Genomic DNA, 18,768 nt, shown 5'->3' on the forward strand with positions numbered 1-18,768 from the left:
TGACTATATTACCCAAAGCAATCTACAGATTCAGTGCAATCCCTATCAAATTACCAATGGCATTTTTTACAGAATAAAACAAAAAATCTTAAAATTTGTATGGAGACACAAAAGACCCTGAATAGCCAAAGTGGTCTTGAGGGAAAAAAATGGAGCTGGAAGAATCAGACTCCCTGACTTCAGACTATACTACAAAGCTACAGTTATCAAGACAATATGGTACTGGCACAGAAACAGAAATCTAGATCAATGGAACAGGATAGAAAGCCCAGAGATAAACCCATGCACCTATGGTCAACTAATCTATGACAAAGGAGACAAGGATACAATGGAGAGAAGACAGTCTCCTCAATAAGTGGTGCTGGGAAAACTGGACAGCTACATATAAAAGAATGAAATTAGAACACTCCCTAACACCATACACAAAAATAAACTCAAAATGGATTAAAGACCTAAATATAAGGCCAGACACCATCAAACTCTTAGAGGAAAACATAGGGAGAACACTCCATGACATAAATCACAGCAAGATCCTTTTTGACCCACCTCCTAGAGAAATGGAAATAAAAACAAAAATAAACAAATGGGACCTAATGAAACGTAAAAGCTTTTTCACAGCAAAGGAAACCATAAACAAGATTAAAAGACAACCCTCAGAATGGGAGAAAATATTTGCAAACGAATCAATGGACAAAGGATTAATCTCCAAAATATACAAGCAACTCATGCAGCTCAATATCAAAAAAACAAACAACCCAATGCAAAAATGGGCAGAAGACGTAAACAGACATTTCTCTGAAGAAGATATACAGATTGCCAACAAACACATGAAAGAATGCTCAACATCATTAATCATTAGAGAAATGCAAATCAAAACTACAATGAGATATCAACCCACACCGGTCAGAATGGCCATCATCAAAACATCTACAAACAATAAATGCTAGAGAGGGTGTGGAGAAAAGGGAACCCTCTTGCACTGTTGGTGGGAATGTAAATTGATACAGACACTATGGAGAACAGTATGGAGGTTCCTTAAAAAACTAAAAATAGAACTACCACATGACCCAGCAATCCCACTACTGGGCATATACTCTGAGAAAACCATAATTCAAAAAGAGTCATGTACCAAACTGTTCATTGCAGCTCTATTTACAATAGCCAGGACATGGAAGCAACCTACGTGTCCATCGACAGATGAATGGATAAAGAAGATGTGGCACATATATACAATGGAATATTACTCAGCCATAAAAAGGAATGAAACTGAGTTATTTGTAGTGAGGTGGATGGACCTAGATACTGTCATACAGAGTGAAGTAAGTGAGAAAGAGAAAAGTAAATACCATATGCTAACACATATATATGGAATCTAAAAAAAAAATGGTTCTGAAGAACCTGGGGCGGGACAGGAATGCAGATGTAGAGAATGGACTTGAGGACACGGGAAGGGGGAAGGGTAAGCTGGGACAAAGTGAGAGAGTGGCATGGACTTATATATACTACCAAATGTGTGGGAAGCAGCCACATAGCACAGGGAGATCAGCTCGGTGCTTTGTGACCACCTAGAGTGGTGTGATAGGGAGGATGGGAGGGAGAGAGATGCAAGAGGGAAGAGATATGGGGACATATGTATATGTATAACTGATTCACTTTGTTATAAAGCAGAAACTGACACAACATTGTAAAGCAATTATACTCTAATAAAGATGTTAAAAAAAAAGAATACATGAATAGAAGCCTTAGAGGGAGCAACTATAATACCAGGTTCCTCACGGTCAGGCTGGATGGCAATTGTACACTGGACAGTGAAGCAGAGCACTGGTCATGGCCATTCCATCCCTGTGATGAACAAACAGCCCCCCTGCAGATTTACAAACACCCTCTACTATAGTCCTACCTAGCTGGTAGGGACTATGCCGTAATCTCCTGAATAGCTTCTCACACAATGGAGTGTTATGTACATGGGAGGATTCAATGAATATTTCTGGACTGAAGAGAGGGTTAAGTGGCATTGAGCAGAGATGCAAAGCAATAAGACAGTTACTACATTATTTTAAAACCAATTTGCTATGGAATTTGAAAATGACAATTGGGGTAAGCAGAACAAAGATGTTCATGTCCTAATTCCCAGGACCAGTGAATATTTTATGTTATATGGCAAAGGTAACTAAGTTTGCAGATAGAATTAAGGTTGCTAATTAAAAACCTTAAAATAAAGAGATCATTCTGGAGTACGTGGGTAGGTGCAGTGTGATAACAAGGGTCCCTGAGACATGGAAGGAGGAGGCAGAAGATCAGAATCACAGAGAAATTTGAAGATGTTATATTTCTGGCTTTGAAGTAGAGGAAGGGGCCATAAGCCAAAGAATGCAGGCAGCTTCTAGAAGCTGAAAAGGGCAGGGAAACAGATTCTCCCCTAGAGCCTCCATAAGGAATACAGCCCTGTCAACACCTTGAAACACCAGTGAAATCCATTTCAGACCTCTGAGTTCCAGTACTATAAGATATTAATTTGTGTCGTTTTAAGCCACTAAGTTTGTGTTAATTTGTTATAGCAGCAATAAGAAACTAATTCAATGACAAAAAGGTCTTACAACATTTACACATGGAAATCTTCTTTCTCTACCCCCAGTTGTGAAATGTAGCCCTATTACTCCTATACAATCACCTCTTGAGTATATGTCCTCTGACTGGCAACATACTTTAGACTGCTTGGTGCCAGCAAAGAGATGAGGACAGTATTCCTTGCAGGGTCTCAGGATATTCTACCCTCTATTTGGCTCAACTTAATTCTCTCTACCCTGGGCATACAAAGGAGTAAAACTTTCCAAATTGTTGTATATTTTTTTCTGCCTTTCTCTCTATATACCCATGATTATAAATTCAACACAAATCCAATGCTTTAGTCTTTTGAAACTGATTCTATTCCACTGAAGTATAATTGTAGTTATGCAGGAAAGAGAAATACATAATTTTTTATTGGGTATAATTTATATACTATATAATTTACCCTTTTAAAAAGTGTTATGGCTCTTCTGAATCCCTTGCATTTCCACATTAATTGCAGATCATCAAGTATCATATTACCAATTTCTGCAAAAAAAAGGCAACTGGGATTTTTATAGGAATTGTGTTGGATCTGTAGATAAATTTGAGGAGAACTGCCATCTTAAAAATATTAAGTCTTCTAACTCATGATCACAGGATGTTCTTAATACTATTATTTAGTTCTTTGTTTTTCTTCAACATCATTTTATAGTTTTCAGTCTATAAGTCTTAGGTCTCTTTTGCCATATTTATTCCTAAGTATTTTATTCTTTTTGAATAAAATGTTGTAATGGAATGTTGTAAATGGAATGGTATTCTTAATTTCTTTTTTGGATTGGCCATTACTAGTTTATCGAAATGCAACTGAATTTTGCATATTGATCGTGTACCTGCAACCTTGCTGGAATTTTTAGATGTCTCTCCATGGTGACTACTAATCCTTGTGAAAGTCCTTCCCGTCTTTATTTGTTTTTATATTGTACAAATTCCTATTTTTTAAGCACCTACCCTATTCTGCAGAATAACCTGGAAGTTGCCTGCCCTTTCCTCACACCAGAGTTATAAATCTACTTGTAATTGAGAGCTGATAGATCATCATGTGGATAACGTTTTTTGATTTTTTCCCCCCCATTTAGGATTCTGGCTCTTCAGGAAAACTTCCTTCTCCAATTTAAAATGGATGTAAGTGGTGGCATTTCTCTAGGTGGATTTGTATCATTCATGTTGCTCTATAGATTTGAGAGGGAGGGAAGAAAGGTATCTAATTGTATTGCCTTTAATTTATCTAGAGACTGATAAGGCTCAGTGTCAGAATTAAGGGATTAGGAACTGTTGACTCAAAGTTTATAAAAGTTGTCTAAGACCCTGGAAGAATTGTACAACAGAAGTTTCACACTGCTGATCGACATAATGCTTTCTCCATATACAGGCTTGTTCCACTGAAGAAAGAAAGAGGGACTTTGAGAAAATCTTTGCTCACTATGATGTCGTAAGTGTGCCTTTTCAATATATCGTGCTGGCCATCTTTAGGTAGGAAGCTTTTTTAGCCCTTATGTGGGGTCATCCTACCTACAGACCCTAAACTTATATAATGAACAGCAATTGCACATGTGTGTTGCTATGTCAAGGTACCCTCAGCTTCTCTATGAAACTTCTGAGAACTAAGTAAAAATAGACGTAGGAGTACTTATGGTGGAGAAGAGAATAAAATCACATTATTATTATTATTTTTTGCGGTACGCGGGCCTCTCACTGTCGTGGCCCCTCCCGTTGCTGAGCACAGGCTCCGGACGTGCAGGCTCAGCGGCCATGGCTCATGGGCCCAGTCACTCCGCGGCATGTGGGATCTTCCTGGACCAGGGCACGAACCCATGTCCCCTGCATCGGCAGGCGGACTCTCAACCACTGTACCACCAGGGAAGCCCTATTATTATTTTTTTTGCTCCTTGTAACGAAGCTAAAAGAAAGTTTCTCCTTCTTGGTCTCTATCTATCATAGTATGCTCAAACACAAAAGCAAACAGTCAAAAAAAAAAAAAACAACAACCGGGCTTCCCTGGTGGCGCAGTGGTTGAGAGTCCGCCTGCCGATGCAGGGGACACGGGTTCGTGCCCCGGTCTGGGAAGATTCCACATGCCGCGGAGCGGCTGGGCCCGTGAGCCATGGCCGCTGAGCCTGTGCGTCCGGAGCCTGTGCTCCGCAACGGGAGAGGCCACGACAGTGAGAGGCCCGCGTACCGCAAAAAAAAAAAAAAACACAACAACCAACCTAAAGAAATAGGGGGAAAGTCAGACATATTTGGCACAAAATCTATTTCTAAGACTATTATCTGGTCCTTCTTTAGAGGGGCGAAAATAATAATTCTAAAGAACGAAGTATGGCAGAGAAGTTGAATTTCTTGAGGACAAGGTGGGCTAATGCATGGAGCAATGAAAACAAAATGAAAGTTGAGAAAGGTCATAAGAGATCCTGAAACTAATCAGACTGGATATCTGTGTGTCATATTCTGAGCAGAAAAGAAAATCACCTGGAAGAGGCAGTCTAGCAAACTGTTTAAGTATATAGGACTCTGTGACCAATTACCTGGGTTTGAATCACGGCTCATGAGCTGTGTGACCTTGGGCAAATTTCTTAACCTCCCTGTGCCTCATTTTCCTTATCTATAAAATTAGGGTGATGGGGATAATGATAATACCTACCTCATGGGCTTGTTATATGAGAATTAAATGAACTCATGTTCGTAAGCTTTTCGAGGAGCCCCTGGCATATGGCAAGTACTGTATTAGTGTCTGGTAAATACACTAAGGGAATGAGTTTTTATAATATGTTAAAGGTTCAGGATTAGAAAACCTTGAGGAGAATGGATGACCTATCATTAACTAGACTTTAGAGAAGAAACTGAAATATGTTAATATGTATTATATTTTATAGGCATTCTTATAAAATGGGTAGAAAAAAAATAAAAGATTTTATGCATGAATCATATAGTAATTCTAATATGCTCACTCAATGTAGTCTCTCTTGAATTTAAAATGTGTTTTGATACTCATTAAATCATTGCTAAATCATAAAGCAAAATGTAAAAATGTCAGTCTGTCCTTCAAAGGATCAGTGGATGTTCAATTAGCACTAGTCTGAACCGAGTCCTAGTATTTGAGAAGCAAATAAAGTCGGTACATATCATATTAATGCTATTTGTAAGAGCCAAGGAGCTCAAAACTACTGCTTCCCATTTGGTAAAATGGAGGGAGTTATTTACAGTGAGTGCTTCTGATTTATGTGGAGCATTCACATCCTGCACAGAGACGGTAAGTTGGAACATGCCATTTCCAAACTTGTTTGTAGTCACAAAAGAATACGGATTTGGTCTATTTGTATAATTTATTCTTTAAGCTTTCTGACTTAAGAAAATGATATTTGGTTGATTTTATCTTTTATTTTTCAGAGTAAAACTGGAGCCCTAGAAGGCCCAGAAGTGGATGGGTTTGTCAAAGACATGATGGAGCTTGTCCAGGTAACTTCACGAGGCTGTGTAGATCATCCCCATCATGGATTGGGGTTGCCGTTTTGACTCCACTATTTATTTGGGGGAATCAGTAGGGCCAAAGATTAATGCTGGAGAAAATCTAGGGGTGTAGTCTAACAAACTTTGAGCTTTCAAACTTTGAAGCCCAAAAAAATCTCTTCTCTCTTAAGATCATTTGTAGTTTCAGTTAAGTGAAGCCCCCATAGAAGCTTCTTGTTACCATCATTTGAATGTCATCTATTTTACCAAAGAAGCACAGTGCCACTATATATCTTACTGCTTTATTTTTTGATTACAGAAAGTCCTTCTCCTGTGGACTTGGTTATTAGAATAACTAAAACTTTTAATTTCATGTAATAAATCCCATACTTGGAATTCTCTGTTTTTTTTTTTTTTTTTTTTTTTTTTTTACACCAAGGGGCTGCTCTAACACTTAGCCTAAGATGACTGTTTTACCTAGCAAGGCAGTGATTGGGACTGATGATATTTAGATTATATTTACATCACAGAGCTGTTTCACGTAGGGCAAACAGGTTTAAAAAAGCAATCTCCTTTGAGATCCTGATGAATTGTACTGACTGGCTGTACGATCCAGTTAAACAGATACTTTCCAACTCCTGTGTGGGTGTTTTTCTATGAGACTGTATAGACACTGAATTTCATAGTCTCATATCCTTAAGGATTTCTTTTGAGGTTTGTATAGGACACAATGGTCATTTCCTGATTGGCCCAGATGGCAATAAATTTGAGTAGTAACAATTATTAACAGTTTTTGGAGTCTCAGACCTTTTTGAAAAATCTGATTAAATCTATGGAGCTTTGCCATGGAAAAATGCCCAGATACCGATTTTTGCATAAATCTCCAGGAAGTTTACATACTGCAGTTAAGCAGGCATGGATGAGATTTCTCTTATCAGGATGCCTCCTAACTCTCATTAGTCCCATCCCAACTGGCCCCTTGCCACTTCTTTGTCCCCTTCACGTGGTGCTCCTGTTGGAGATTTCACCAACATTTGCACACCCAGAATAGTTGCTGGGTGTTGGTGTGATACTGCCTTTTACACTGCTTGCTAAATTAAAATCCCATTTCACTCATTACCTATTTAATGCCAGAATGACTTCTATAATAGAAAATGAGCAATTATCTATGGGACATTAAAGGTGCACAGCAGAAGGCCTTGCCTAACTGGAGTTTTAATTTGCTTTTGATAGAATAAATGGGTTGGGAAGCCTGTTTTCCAGAGCTGTGTGGCCTCCTCTTTGCTGTGGAGCCAGGGCCCCTGACTGCCTGAGTGTAGAGCCCGGCTTCAGATCCTTACAGATCCTTTCAATTACCTTTCAACTGTCTCTGGGTTTGGCAATGGCCTCCAAAGGTTAATGGGAGATGATGGAAGTGAAACCTAAACCAGCAACGGAGCAGAGAAGACATTTTTCTAGAGAAAATTAAAGGGAAAACTTCATGACCATCTAAAAACCTGAGCTGGAGGCAGAAGTCCGCCTCACTCTTTGATGGACTTATATCACCTCTATGGGAAATCAGAGGATCCCCACCACTTTTGTCCTTGCCCCTCTATTTCTGTGGGGCTACTGGGGCAACAAAAAAGCACTTCTCCATGTCAGTGCCAGACAATCTGAGACAGCTGGTTTCTAAGGATTGGGTCAGACTGTGGTCAGTAATACAAAAGCAGTTTATAGGAGGCTGATCTGTTGAGCTAAAAAGTATGTACACAGTAATTAGTTACTAATGTTCTCCCCTGAAGCCAGATGATTGAGGGCACCTATCTTTATTGGATCTTTCTAGTCTTCCAGGTTGCTTAAATATATATTCACATACAATTTGAAAGATGTAGTGAAGTATGACAACTGGGTCATTGAGACCCTGACATTGAGACCACTGAGGATCTGACATTTCTCAGCTTCATAAACTAGAGCCATCTCCTGTGACCTATTTCTTTATCTTCATCTTATAAGAAAGGGCCACAGGACAATTAAACTAGTATCTGGGGTTTATTTTAAAAGCAACTATCAGAGCATGCCATGGGGTCAGCAGGGAGCTGGTTCAGTTTCTAAACATACAGTCCTGGTCAGGATCCCCGATGTTTGCAATAATAACCCTGAAGTAAGCTTATTTTATAGCCTTTTAATTCTTGTACAGTCATATATGACACATATGTTGAATTTGTGTTAACAAAATTATTTGGTTACCAGAACACCCACCCTTTTCTTTAACCTCTAGAAAATGCTACCCAAGGCTGTCCTCCATCAGTGTGATCAGATAGTAAGTCCCTGAGGGAGTGGACACCGTAATTTCTACACAAGACTTTTTGAAAGCCTGTAGCCCACTTAGCACAGCAAGAAAATCAACACAAGAATCTACAACCTAAACTAGAAAGTGGGAAGGCAAGACATTGAAGATTCCAAGCACCCACCAAGGAGAAGTAGCAATGTGAACAAAAATGTTGGAAGTCAAATAAAAGGGATGCCAGAGATGACCAGGGTGTCTGCCTGGAGATGATGAGAGGTCCTGCCCCCAGGCCTCCAAAAGTTTATTCTTTTCCCTGCTAGATACACCATCTGCTTTTCTCTGTTGTTGACAAGAAGATGGTTGGCAAGAGGGGACTCATAGAGGCCTTAGATCAGGAACCTGCGTGCATTTATACTGGCAACTTGTTATTAAAATGGAAGCCCTCAGTGGTTTCAAATGATTCGTCTTCTGTGATCCAAGCATTTTTTTAGCAGTGGCATTCAGTCCTCCTGACTCCTGGTGATTTGTCAAGCATTAAAAACATAACTCAAGGGCTTCCCTGGTGGTGCAGTAGTTGGGAATTAGCCTGCCAATGCAGGGGTCACAGGTTCGAGTCCTGGTCCAGAAAAATCCCACATGCTGCGGAGCAACTAAGCCTATGCGCCACAAATACTGAGCCTGCGAGCCACAGCTACTGAGCCCTCGTGCCACAACTACTGAAGCCCACATGCCTAGAGCCCGTGCTCCACAACAAGAGAAGCCACCGCAATGAGAAGCACACCCGCCGCAACGAGGAGTAGCCCCCACTCGCCGCAACTATAGAAAGCCTGTGCGTAGCAACGAAGACCCTACGCAGCCAAAAAAAAAACATAAATTAAAAAAACCCCCACGAAACCCAAAACCCACAACTCAAAAGATCCAAAGAAACTTCCTTTTTACACACACCCACATTCATACCCACAACTGCCTCCCCAACACATGCCTGCACACAACCTAAGATATTTCTACTCACTTAAAGGAAACAAATAAGGAAAAAAAAAAGAGCTTAGAATAGTTTGCTATTGCATAAATGCCTTGGCAAATTAATATATGCTAATATGTACATGACTACCACCTGAGTCTTTTCTAAGTGTGGGAATTCGCTAAAAGGATCCTGGGGCAGGGTGTCACTTGCTGCAGAAAGGATTTAGCAAAAGTGGTTTGAGGATATTGAAAACCAAATATCCCACTTGTAACCGTACAACAAATGAGCCTGTAATACAGAGCCACAGGGTGTAGCTTGCTGTGGCAAGGACCTCTAGGCCCCTTTTCCTCAGGCCACATCTATACCTGCCTGGCACTGACCCCCCAGGGAGCTATCCTCTAGAGCCCCGACAAAGAGAACCTACTGACAATGTGTTACGTGTTAGCCTCTTAGTCCAATCACTCAGGGATTCTTGGCAGAGGGGTGGAGTTCGCCAAGTTTCGCTTCTGGCCCCAGACTCTTTCACCTCCTGATATCTCCCAGAATCCTGCCCTGCTTCGGCGTTTTTTCTTCTTGCTCTGCCGTATGGCTCCGAGTTCCTGCTGTTCTCTCCCCTCCTTTGCTCTGTTAAAACCTGCTATCAGGGGTAGATTTCGTGTCAGTCATTTACCCTGTGGGACATTGCAAATTAGCTTGTCTTAATATGGCTGTCTAGTTGCAGAATGAAAGGTTTTGTTTCCTACTGCAGGTTTTCTAGAGCTTTCTTTGGAAGTGAGGAAACCTTGGGGGTGGGGTTGGGTGGTAAGGGCTGCTTCCAAGAGTTCCTGAAATCAAACCCTGCAGAGCGAGCCTCTGCTGCCCACTCATAACTAGTCCACAATCCAGGGGTTTGGAAATACGATTTTTTCCTTTCTCTCCAGACATTGACTTTTAAATTTAGATTCATCACCATTCATACAGCTTCATTAGGCCAGCGATTTCGCCATGAGGGCAGAGAGAACTGGTGAAATGAGCACTTAATTGGAGACAAAAGACTTGGTATCAAAAATGCTGTTGCCAGGGCCTCCCTGGTGGCGCAAGTGGTTGAGAGTCCGCCTGCCGATGCAGGGGATACGGGTTCGTGCCCCGGTCTGGGAGGATCCCATATGCCGCGGAGCGGCTGGGCCCGTGAGCCATGGCCGCTGAGCCTGCGCGTCCGGAGCCTGTGCTCCGCAACGGGGGAGGCCACAACAGTGAGAGGCCCGCATACCGAAAAAAAAAAAAAAAAATGCTGTTGCCACTTTCTGGCTTGGCAAGATGTCTCAGCTCTTTCTGAGCCTCCGTGTCCTAATCGGTAAACGAGGCATAATCATTTACTTTGCAAAGTTACCGCGAGGATTAAATAAAATAACCTAGGGAGAATCACTTAGTTGCAGCATTGCTCACTTTTGCAGGCCTTTGAGTTTAGAATATTTTCCTAGCTGGCCTGACTCACAATTCCTTCTTAGCCCCTGAAATAGTCCCTTGGAATAAGTGTGATGGGGCCTATCTAGCTCAACAACATAATTCTTTAGTTAGATTTTCATGCATTGTAACCCTTTTAAAAACTAGAGGCACAGAAACCTCCCACGGGGAGATAATAAATGTGCCTTCTCTCAGCAGCGTAGTGGGACAGAATTTTGGTGACGATCCTCTGCTCAAGGGAAAATATCTTTATTATGGTTGAGAAAAAGGTAGGCTTTCTGTTAGAACTGCAGAGAAGTGATGTGGGAATAGACATTCTTTTGCCTGAAGGGACATGCTGAGCAATGAACTTGTTGGCAGAAAACTTATCCTTGGCAACATTTGGTGTGATGAGGAGACAGAATCACTCCCTCATGGCCTGTCTCCAGGGAGGGGTTCTCAGAAGGCAGGGTGTCCCCTAAGCTTAGCAAACATGGAGGGGAGGCAGGGTAGCAGGAAAGGGTGGGACTGCCATTGGCTTGCCTACTGACATGTTATTTTTATTGTCCTCAGCCCAGCATCAGCGGGGTGGACCTTGATAAGTTCCGGGCGATTCTTTTGCGACACTGCGATGTGAATAAGGATGGAAAAATTCAGAAGTCTGAGCTGGCTTTGTGTCTTGGGCTGAAAATCAACCCCTAATCCCCAGACCGCTTTGCCTTTTGCTCTTAGCGTGTTTCTGAGCTCCCGCTGGTAAAACTGTATCTGTGCTTTGCTATTGGGGACACAGTAGGCAAACTTTCTAACAAATGGTGTGGTGTTCTTGGGCAAGGGGCCTTCTTTTTAATGTCCTGGTGTTTTCCTGCTTTTACTGGAAGCCCCCCCCCCCCACGCAGGGTCTGTGTTATTTGACCCTGGGCTTTCCTGCACCCCTAAAGACTCAGCTGACCTCCAGAATCTGCTTGGCTTGTCCTCCCCCAGTCACTGGGGAGGTGGGGCAGCTGAGTCCATCTATCTGTGCTCTTCTTTTCGGCTTCCTGCTGAATGGTATGTGGCATTCGTGGCAGCCCCATGACTTTTACAAACAGATTTTGAAGTGGAAATAAACTTGCAGCTGGAAACAAAGATGCACTGATAACTGTTTTTGTGTTGTGACCTTTGGAGGGTTCTACCTGATGGTTGGATGGATGAACTACTTCTCTAACTGGGGTGGGGGAAAGAGGAGAAGGAGAGAAAAGGGCAAGATCCTGGATGGAGTCCACATCACCAGTCCTGTAGTTCTCAGGTGCCCAGATGAGTTGGAGTCAAAGTAGGAGTTGCCAATAGTCATTTTCATCTCACTGTGTGGAGAAGACCAGAACATTCATCCTGGCATGGGTTTTGCTCTTAGGTGCTTTTGCAAACTCACATGGCCAAGCAGGCAGGAATACAGAAGAAATCTGGAGAAAATCTTTCCCAGGTAACCCAAGCATCCGTCACCCCCTCTAACCATTCCTCTTCTAACAGTTTCCTCTGGCAAATCTGGGACCCCTGAAACCTCCTCCTACGCCTGTGACTACTGTGGGCCCCTCTGCAGGCTGCTGGCTCCCCCATGGACCAGACCCCCTCCCTTCACTCATGGGGCAGGGGCAGACAGATTGATTCCTCTGCTGTCCTGACACTTTATTTTCTAGAACACCCCTACCTTATACCAGACTGTGCAGGAATTTCAGGTTTAATGAAGTGTTGTAGGTAATTCAGAGAAATTATAGTGTAGAATAGTTCACTTAGAGCTGACCATAACCCAAGAAATTCTACCACTCACAGAGATCTCCCTCACTGACACACACAGGTCCTAACCTGGTTCCCTTCCTCTTAGGTGCCCCTTACTTCCAACATACAGATAATTAGTATCCATCATTACTATTTGATCAAGTGCTGTCTATGTGCCATGTACTTCTAGATGCTTTCCATACCTTAACTAATTTAGTCCTCACCAAACCCTATGAGGTAGGTACTCTCACGACAACCACCTTAGAGATGAAGAAACTGAGGTAAATAGAAACTAAGCAGCATGTCTGTGCTCATACATATCAGAGGTTGGGAGTCAGGGAGTCAACAACGGCCGATTTTCAAATGATGCCAACAGACAAGGGCTTAATCTCCAAAATATACAAACAGTTTATACAACTCAACAACAAAAAAAGCAAACAAACCAATTGAAAAATGGGTAGAAGACTTTGATAAACATTTCTCCAAAGAAGACATACAGGTGGCCAGTAGGCGCTAAAAAGATGCTCACCATCACTAATTATTAGAGAGATGCAAATCAAAACTACAATGAGTCACCACCTCATACCTGTCAGAATGGCCATCATTAAAACGTCTACAAATGACAAATGCTGGAGAGGGTGTGGAGAAAAGGAAACCTCTCCTACACTGTTGGTGGGAATGCAAGTTGGTGCAGCCACTATGCAGGACAGTACGGAGGTTCCTCAGAAAACTGAAAATAGAATTACCCTATGACCCAGCAATCCCACTCCTGGAAATATACCCAGACAAAACTATAATTCAAAAAGATACATGCAACCCTATGCTCATAGCAGCACTATTCACAATAGCCAAAACATGGAAACAACCTAAATGTCCATCGACAGATGAATGGATAAGGAAGATGTGGGACATATATACAAATAATGGCCAATTTTCATGCATCTTTCAGGAAACCTTGGTCCTTCCCCACAGGTTTGGTCTCACTGTGGGGTCCACAGCAGCCCCCAGCAGAACATTTCTCTAAGTCTGGGTCATTCAGTGTGGATTAATGCTTCATGGGAGCTTAAAGAGAGCCCAGGAAGGAGTACAGGGCAAGCCAAGAAGGCAGACTTCTCCTCATTGTCCAAATGTTGAGCTAACTGTGTACCCACACACCCTTCAAAGAGCAAACATTTGTTTCTAGGGTTGAGACAACCTAAGCTCACAAGAAGGAAAAAATAAAAACTGGACCCAAAGCTGACATATATTCATTTAATTCATGACTCTCCCTTTAGCTACATGAGGAGAACTTTTGAGGTTACTGCTCCAGCCATGACTGTATAAATTCTTAGCCAAAGGGTCCTCAGTGTCTTTCTGGAGATAACGGAGGTGGAAGTGAGTGGGGAAGGGAAGCTTTAGTCTTTTAAGGGTAATTTGTTAAGATTCATTGAGGGCAGCTACTTGCCTTGAGCACCAGCAAGCTTTCGGTCATGGGATATGGCTGAGATTCTATCAGAAGCTCTCAGGTTTCTTGCCCAGTCATAACCTTAGGTTGGCAAAGACCTTTCCCAGCATCCAAAGAAAGGGCTGGTGGAGATCTTTAAGTGGAAGGAAGGTGGGTTTGTTCCACTTAAGGAATGAGTTCACTCAAAAACATTCTCAAGAAGTTTGAGCCTCATGTCCTATAATATAGGTGCTGGTATGTTCATTAATGGATAGTTATCCCAGTCCATTCTGGCTACTATAACAAAAATACTATTGACTGGGTGGCTTAAACAACGAACATTTATTTTTCACAATTCTAGAGGCTGGTAAGTCCAAGTTCAAGGTCCTGGTAGATTCAGTGTCTGGTGAGAACCTGCTTCTTGGTTCATAGACAGATGTCTATTCCTGTGTCCTCCAATGGTAGAAGGAACAATGAAGCTCTCTGTAGTCTCTTTTGTAAGGGCAGTAATCTCATTCATGAGGAGGACTCTGCCCTGTGACCTAATCACCTCCCAAAGGCCAAATCTCCAAATGTCAACATGTTGGGGATTAAGCTTCACCATATAAATTTTGGAGAGACACAAACATTCAGTCTATAGCAATGGCCAAGGAAAATAACTGGTCTTAGCCCTCTCTGCTGGAGCATCAAAGGGGAACAGAGTGCTGAATAAGGGACTGGCAGAAGGCAGAAGTCTCTTACCAAAGCCCATGCTGTAAATATTTGATGGGTTGGGGAAAGGTGTGATGGCACCCCAGAGAGCTGTGCTCCTTGCTGAAGATGTTTGCTCATTCATTCTAAATCAGAAAGGAAGAAGTAAAATTGTCTCTATTTGCTGATGATGTGATCTTATATAGAGAAAATCCTAAAGACTCCACCAAAGACCTGTTAGAACTAATAAATGAATTCAGTAAAGTTGCAGTATACAAAATCAACATGCAAAATGCTGTAGTATATAGCATTTTTATATTCTAACAACAAAATACATGAAAAAGGAACAAAGAAAACAATCCCATTTACAATAGCATCAAACATAATAAAATACTTAGGAATAAATTTAACCAAGGAAGTGAAAGATATGTATACTGCAAACTGTAAGACTTTGATAAAAGAAATTGAAGAAGGCACAAATAAATGGAAAGATATCCTGTGTTTATCATTTGGAAGAATTAATATTGTTAAAATGTCAATACTATCCAGAGCCATCTAATATTCAATGCAATCCATATCAAAATTCCAATAGCATTTTTCATATAGGTAGAAAAAACAATCTTAAAATTTGTATGGAACCACAAAAGACCTCAAATAACTAAAGCAAGCCTAAGAAAGAAGACCAAAGCTGGAGACATCACACTTCCTGATTTTAAACTATATTACAAAGCTACAGTAATCAGAAGGGTATGGTGTGGCATAACAAACAGACACATAGACCAATGGAACAGAATTGAGAGGCCAGAAATAAACCCTCACATATATGGTCAACTAATATTTGACAAGGGAGCCATGAATGCTCAAGAGAAAGAATAGTGTCTTCAATAAATGTTGTTGGGGAAACTGGATAGCCACATGCACAAGAATGAAACTGGATCCTCATCTTATATAACTCAACAAAAATTAATGTGAAATGGATTAAAGATTTAAATGTAACACCTGAAACAATAAAACTCCTAGACAAAAACACAGAAAGAGCTCCTTGACATTGGTCTTGGCAATGATTTTTTTGGATATGACACCAAAAGCACAAGCAACAGGAGCAAAAGTCAGTAAGTGGAACTACATCATATGAAAAAGCTTCTGCACAGCAGAAAAAACAGTTAAAATGAAGAGGCAACCTACAGAATGGGAGAACATATTTGCAAACCATCTGTCTAATAAGGGGTTAATATCCAAAATATACAAGAAACTTATGCAACTCAGTAGCAAAAAACAAACAATCTGGTTAAAAAATGGGAAGAGGATCTGAATAGACATTTTGCCAAAGAAGACATACAAATAAACAACAGGTATGTCAAAAGGTGCTCAACATTACTAATCATCAGAGAAATACAAATTAAAACCACAATATTACCTCACATATTAGAATGGCCATTATCAAAAAGACAAGAGATAAGTGTTTGCAAGGATGTGGAGAAAAGGGAACGCTTGTGCACTCTTGGTGGGAATGTAAATTGGTTCAGCTACTGTGGAAAACAGTATGGAGGTTCCTCAAAAAAATAAAAACAGAACTACCATAGGATCCAGCAATTCTACTTCTGGGTATACAGCCAAAGGAAATAAAATCAGGATCTTGAAGAGGTACCTTTACTTTCACATTTCTTTGCAGCATCATTCACAATAGCCAAGATGCAAAGACCATCTAAGTGCCCATCAATGGATAATAAAAAAGATTATATACATATAATCTTCTTCATGTATATACATATATATATATTATTCTACTTTGCTTTAATATATGTCTACATGATATTAAAGCAAAAAAGAATGTGATTATATTTGCTGCATAATGTAGCCTAAAATAAAAGGTTGAGTGATAGAATCCAATCATTCATTTCTGTAAAATTTCAGTAAAACTGGTGTGGGTACCAGCTTTACTTTATCCTGACACTGCAGTATCTGATCAGTTCAGCCAAAAATCCTACAAACCCAGCAGTTTGAATGGATTTAATAGTTGCACAAATAACAGACTTTCTGACTGAACTCAGACAAGACTTGGTATTAAAAAAAACAAAAAACAAGCAAACCAAAAAAACAGCTTCAGAGGCCCTACTATCAGACCCATAGGCTTTAATTCTGCTTCTTGATTGCTTATGAATTTATAAGTTCTGAAAGTCTGTAAGTTTTAGAAATAGCAATCGTTGGCATATTTCTGCTTTATTCTGGTAAAGATACTTAGAGTCTATGAGACTTCTAGGACAATATAAGTTTCTAACTATGAAAACAAACAATCAACCTGGCAGATAAAAATGTGTTTCTATTCCCTGATGGATCCTCTCTCTTCTTTCCCTCCAGGGTTAGAAGAACTAATTATCGTGACTGCTAACCTTCCCTCTTCACTGGTTCTCTGCATCTCCACATCCCTAGGACACCTCAGTGCCTCCCAGGCAGGCTCCTTTCCCTGAGGGTCGGCTCTGCTCTCCTCAGCTGCCCCCTCCCTCCTCTCACTGCGGTGCCTACAGCTGCCCATTCCCTCTTCTTTACCTCTGTCCGGTCTAGTCCCTTCTCATCTCCCACCTCATTCCTCTTCCCCTTGACCAATTAAAATCTACCCTTTCTTCAAAGATCTGCTCAAGCATCAACTTTCCCATAGAGCCTGCTCCAATACTCTCCACCGATGTCCTTTTACCCACTAATTTCTGTCATTGTCTAACCAATACTCCATAATTTGATTCTAATCCTTCTGTAGTTGTTTTATACGTCTGGTTTTGTCATTTCCAATGAAGTGCCAAGCTTCTTTTAAGATCAGAAAACCTTGTTTTAGATTTCTTCCAGAAGCTGGCCCTACCTGACCACTACACACACACACATATCTCTTAGCACAGTGCCCAGTGATGAAATAGAATTTCACAGTTTAAGGCATGACAAGCAGAATTCAAACAAAAATTTTCTCTGCCCATTTGGGCCTCCTCCCTCCCCTCTAGTGTGCATCATGCATCTATCTGCATTCTGCATTAACCAGATTCCCCAGTGGCAGAAATACCTGCTCAACCATAAAGATCAATTTTTCTCCTTCTGATGCCAGCTGTGTAACTCCTTAGAATGTAATATTTGTTTCTCTAACTTATAAGGGGTCATGATGACTCACCACTCACCTTATAGGTGCAGACCACCTACAGGTGCAGCCAATATATCATTTCCCTTAAAGACTGTGATTGGGGCAGAACAGATTGGTCAGATAACCTGGTGAGATACTGGGCCATACTGAATGTAAGCTCTTAGCTTAAATATTTACTTATTACCTTATTAATGTTACTAGCTGTATTCCTTGTAGTCTGCTTATTTTACAAGATTGCTTCTTGCATTACTAAATGTACAACTGAGCCTCAGAAAAAATTAATAATTAGGTGACTTGAAACAGTTGATCAAATATCCAGCTGTATAAGATCAATGATTGTAATATTATAACTCTAGATATGGGAAGAAGCAACAAAAGGGAAACATTTCCTGGACCATAACAGACTAGTAAGACAGGTGGTCCAGAGGCTTCTGGCTATTTTAACAGGGCCTAGGTCCAGTAACAGCACACTGAGTAGCCTATCGAGGAAATCCTCACCTGACCTGGGAATGAGCAATCTTAGCACCATGGGACAAAGTGGTCACGAAATGCCTCCCAAACCTTGGTTGAAATTAAGACCAAAAGAGAGGAGACTGTAAAATATAGAATGTTGCCCACCATCCAGTTCTATAAGAATCAAGTCATCAGCCACTGCAGTCACTGACCTATAATACACCTTGAAAGGAATTCAGGGCGAAGATCAGGATGAGGCACTTTGTGTTCTGGGAAAACTGACAGAACTGGCTCTGAGATAGATATTTTCAGGAGAAGACTGTGTGATCCCAGTTTCCTGCATCTTCTTATACTTAGAAAAGCACTAAACCATTAACTAAGATATCTGTTCCTCACAAATAGCAAAATCTTCTACCAAGATGGGTGCCTGATTGCATGTACCCATTTGCCAAAATCACATATGTACTGGCCTCTCCCTTTACCTCTTTGGAACTGTTCTCAGAGCTCTCTGAGAGACTGTCTCCTGGGTTATACTCCTCAGTTTGGCTTGAATAAAATTTTCCATTTCTTTCTTAGATTGACTATTGATTTATTTTTTGTCAACACCAGCACCAATTAGAAAC

The 18,768-nt window shown here is 41.0% G+C and overlaps 1 protein-coding gene across 1 annotated transcript in view; it reads left to right on the forward strand.

The window, feature by feature from the left end:
• The window catches only part of SCGN (secretagogin, EF-hand calcium binding protein), a 37,293-nt gene extending 25,885 nt beyond the window's left edge, over window positions 1–11,408 (forward strand). The window contains exons 8-11 of the mRNA XM_060110882.1: window positions 3,687–3,732; window positions 3,980–4,039; window positions 5,995–6,063; window positions 11,280–11,408. Coding sequence (XP_059966865.1) covers window positions 3,687–3,732; window positions 3,980–4,039; window positions 5,995–6,063; window positions 11,280–11,408 — 304 coding nt within the window. The remainder of the gene's footprint in view (window positions 1–3,686; window positions 3,733–3,979; window positions 4,040–5,994; window positions 6,064–11,279) is intronic.
• The last annotated feature ends 7,360 nt before the right edge of the window (window positions 11,409–18,768 follow it).

Source organism: Mesoplodon densirostris, chromosome 10 (assembly GCF_025265405.1).
Source record: "Mesoplodon densirostris isolate mMesDen1 chromosome 10, mMesDen1 primary haplotype, whole genome shotgun sequence".
NCBI lineage: Eukaryota > Metazoa > Chordata > Mammalia > Artiodactyla > Ziphiidae > Mesoplodon > Mesoplodon densirostris.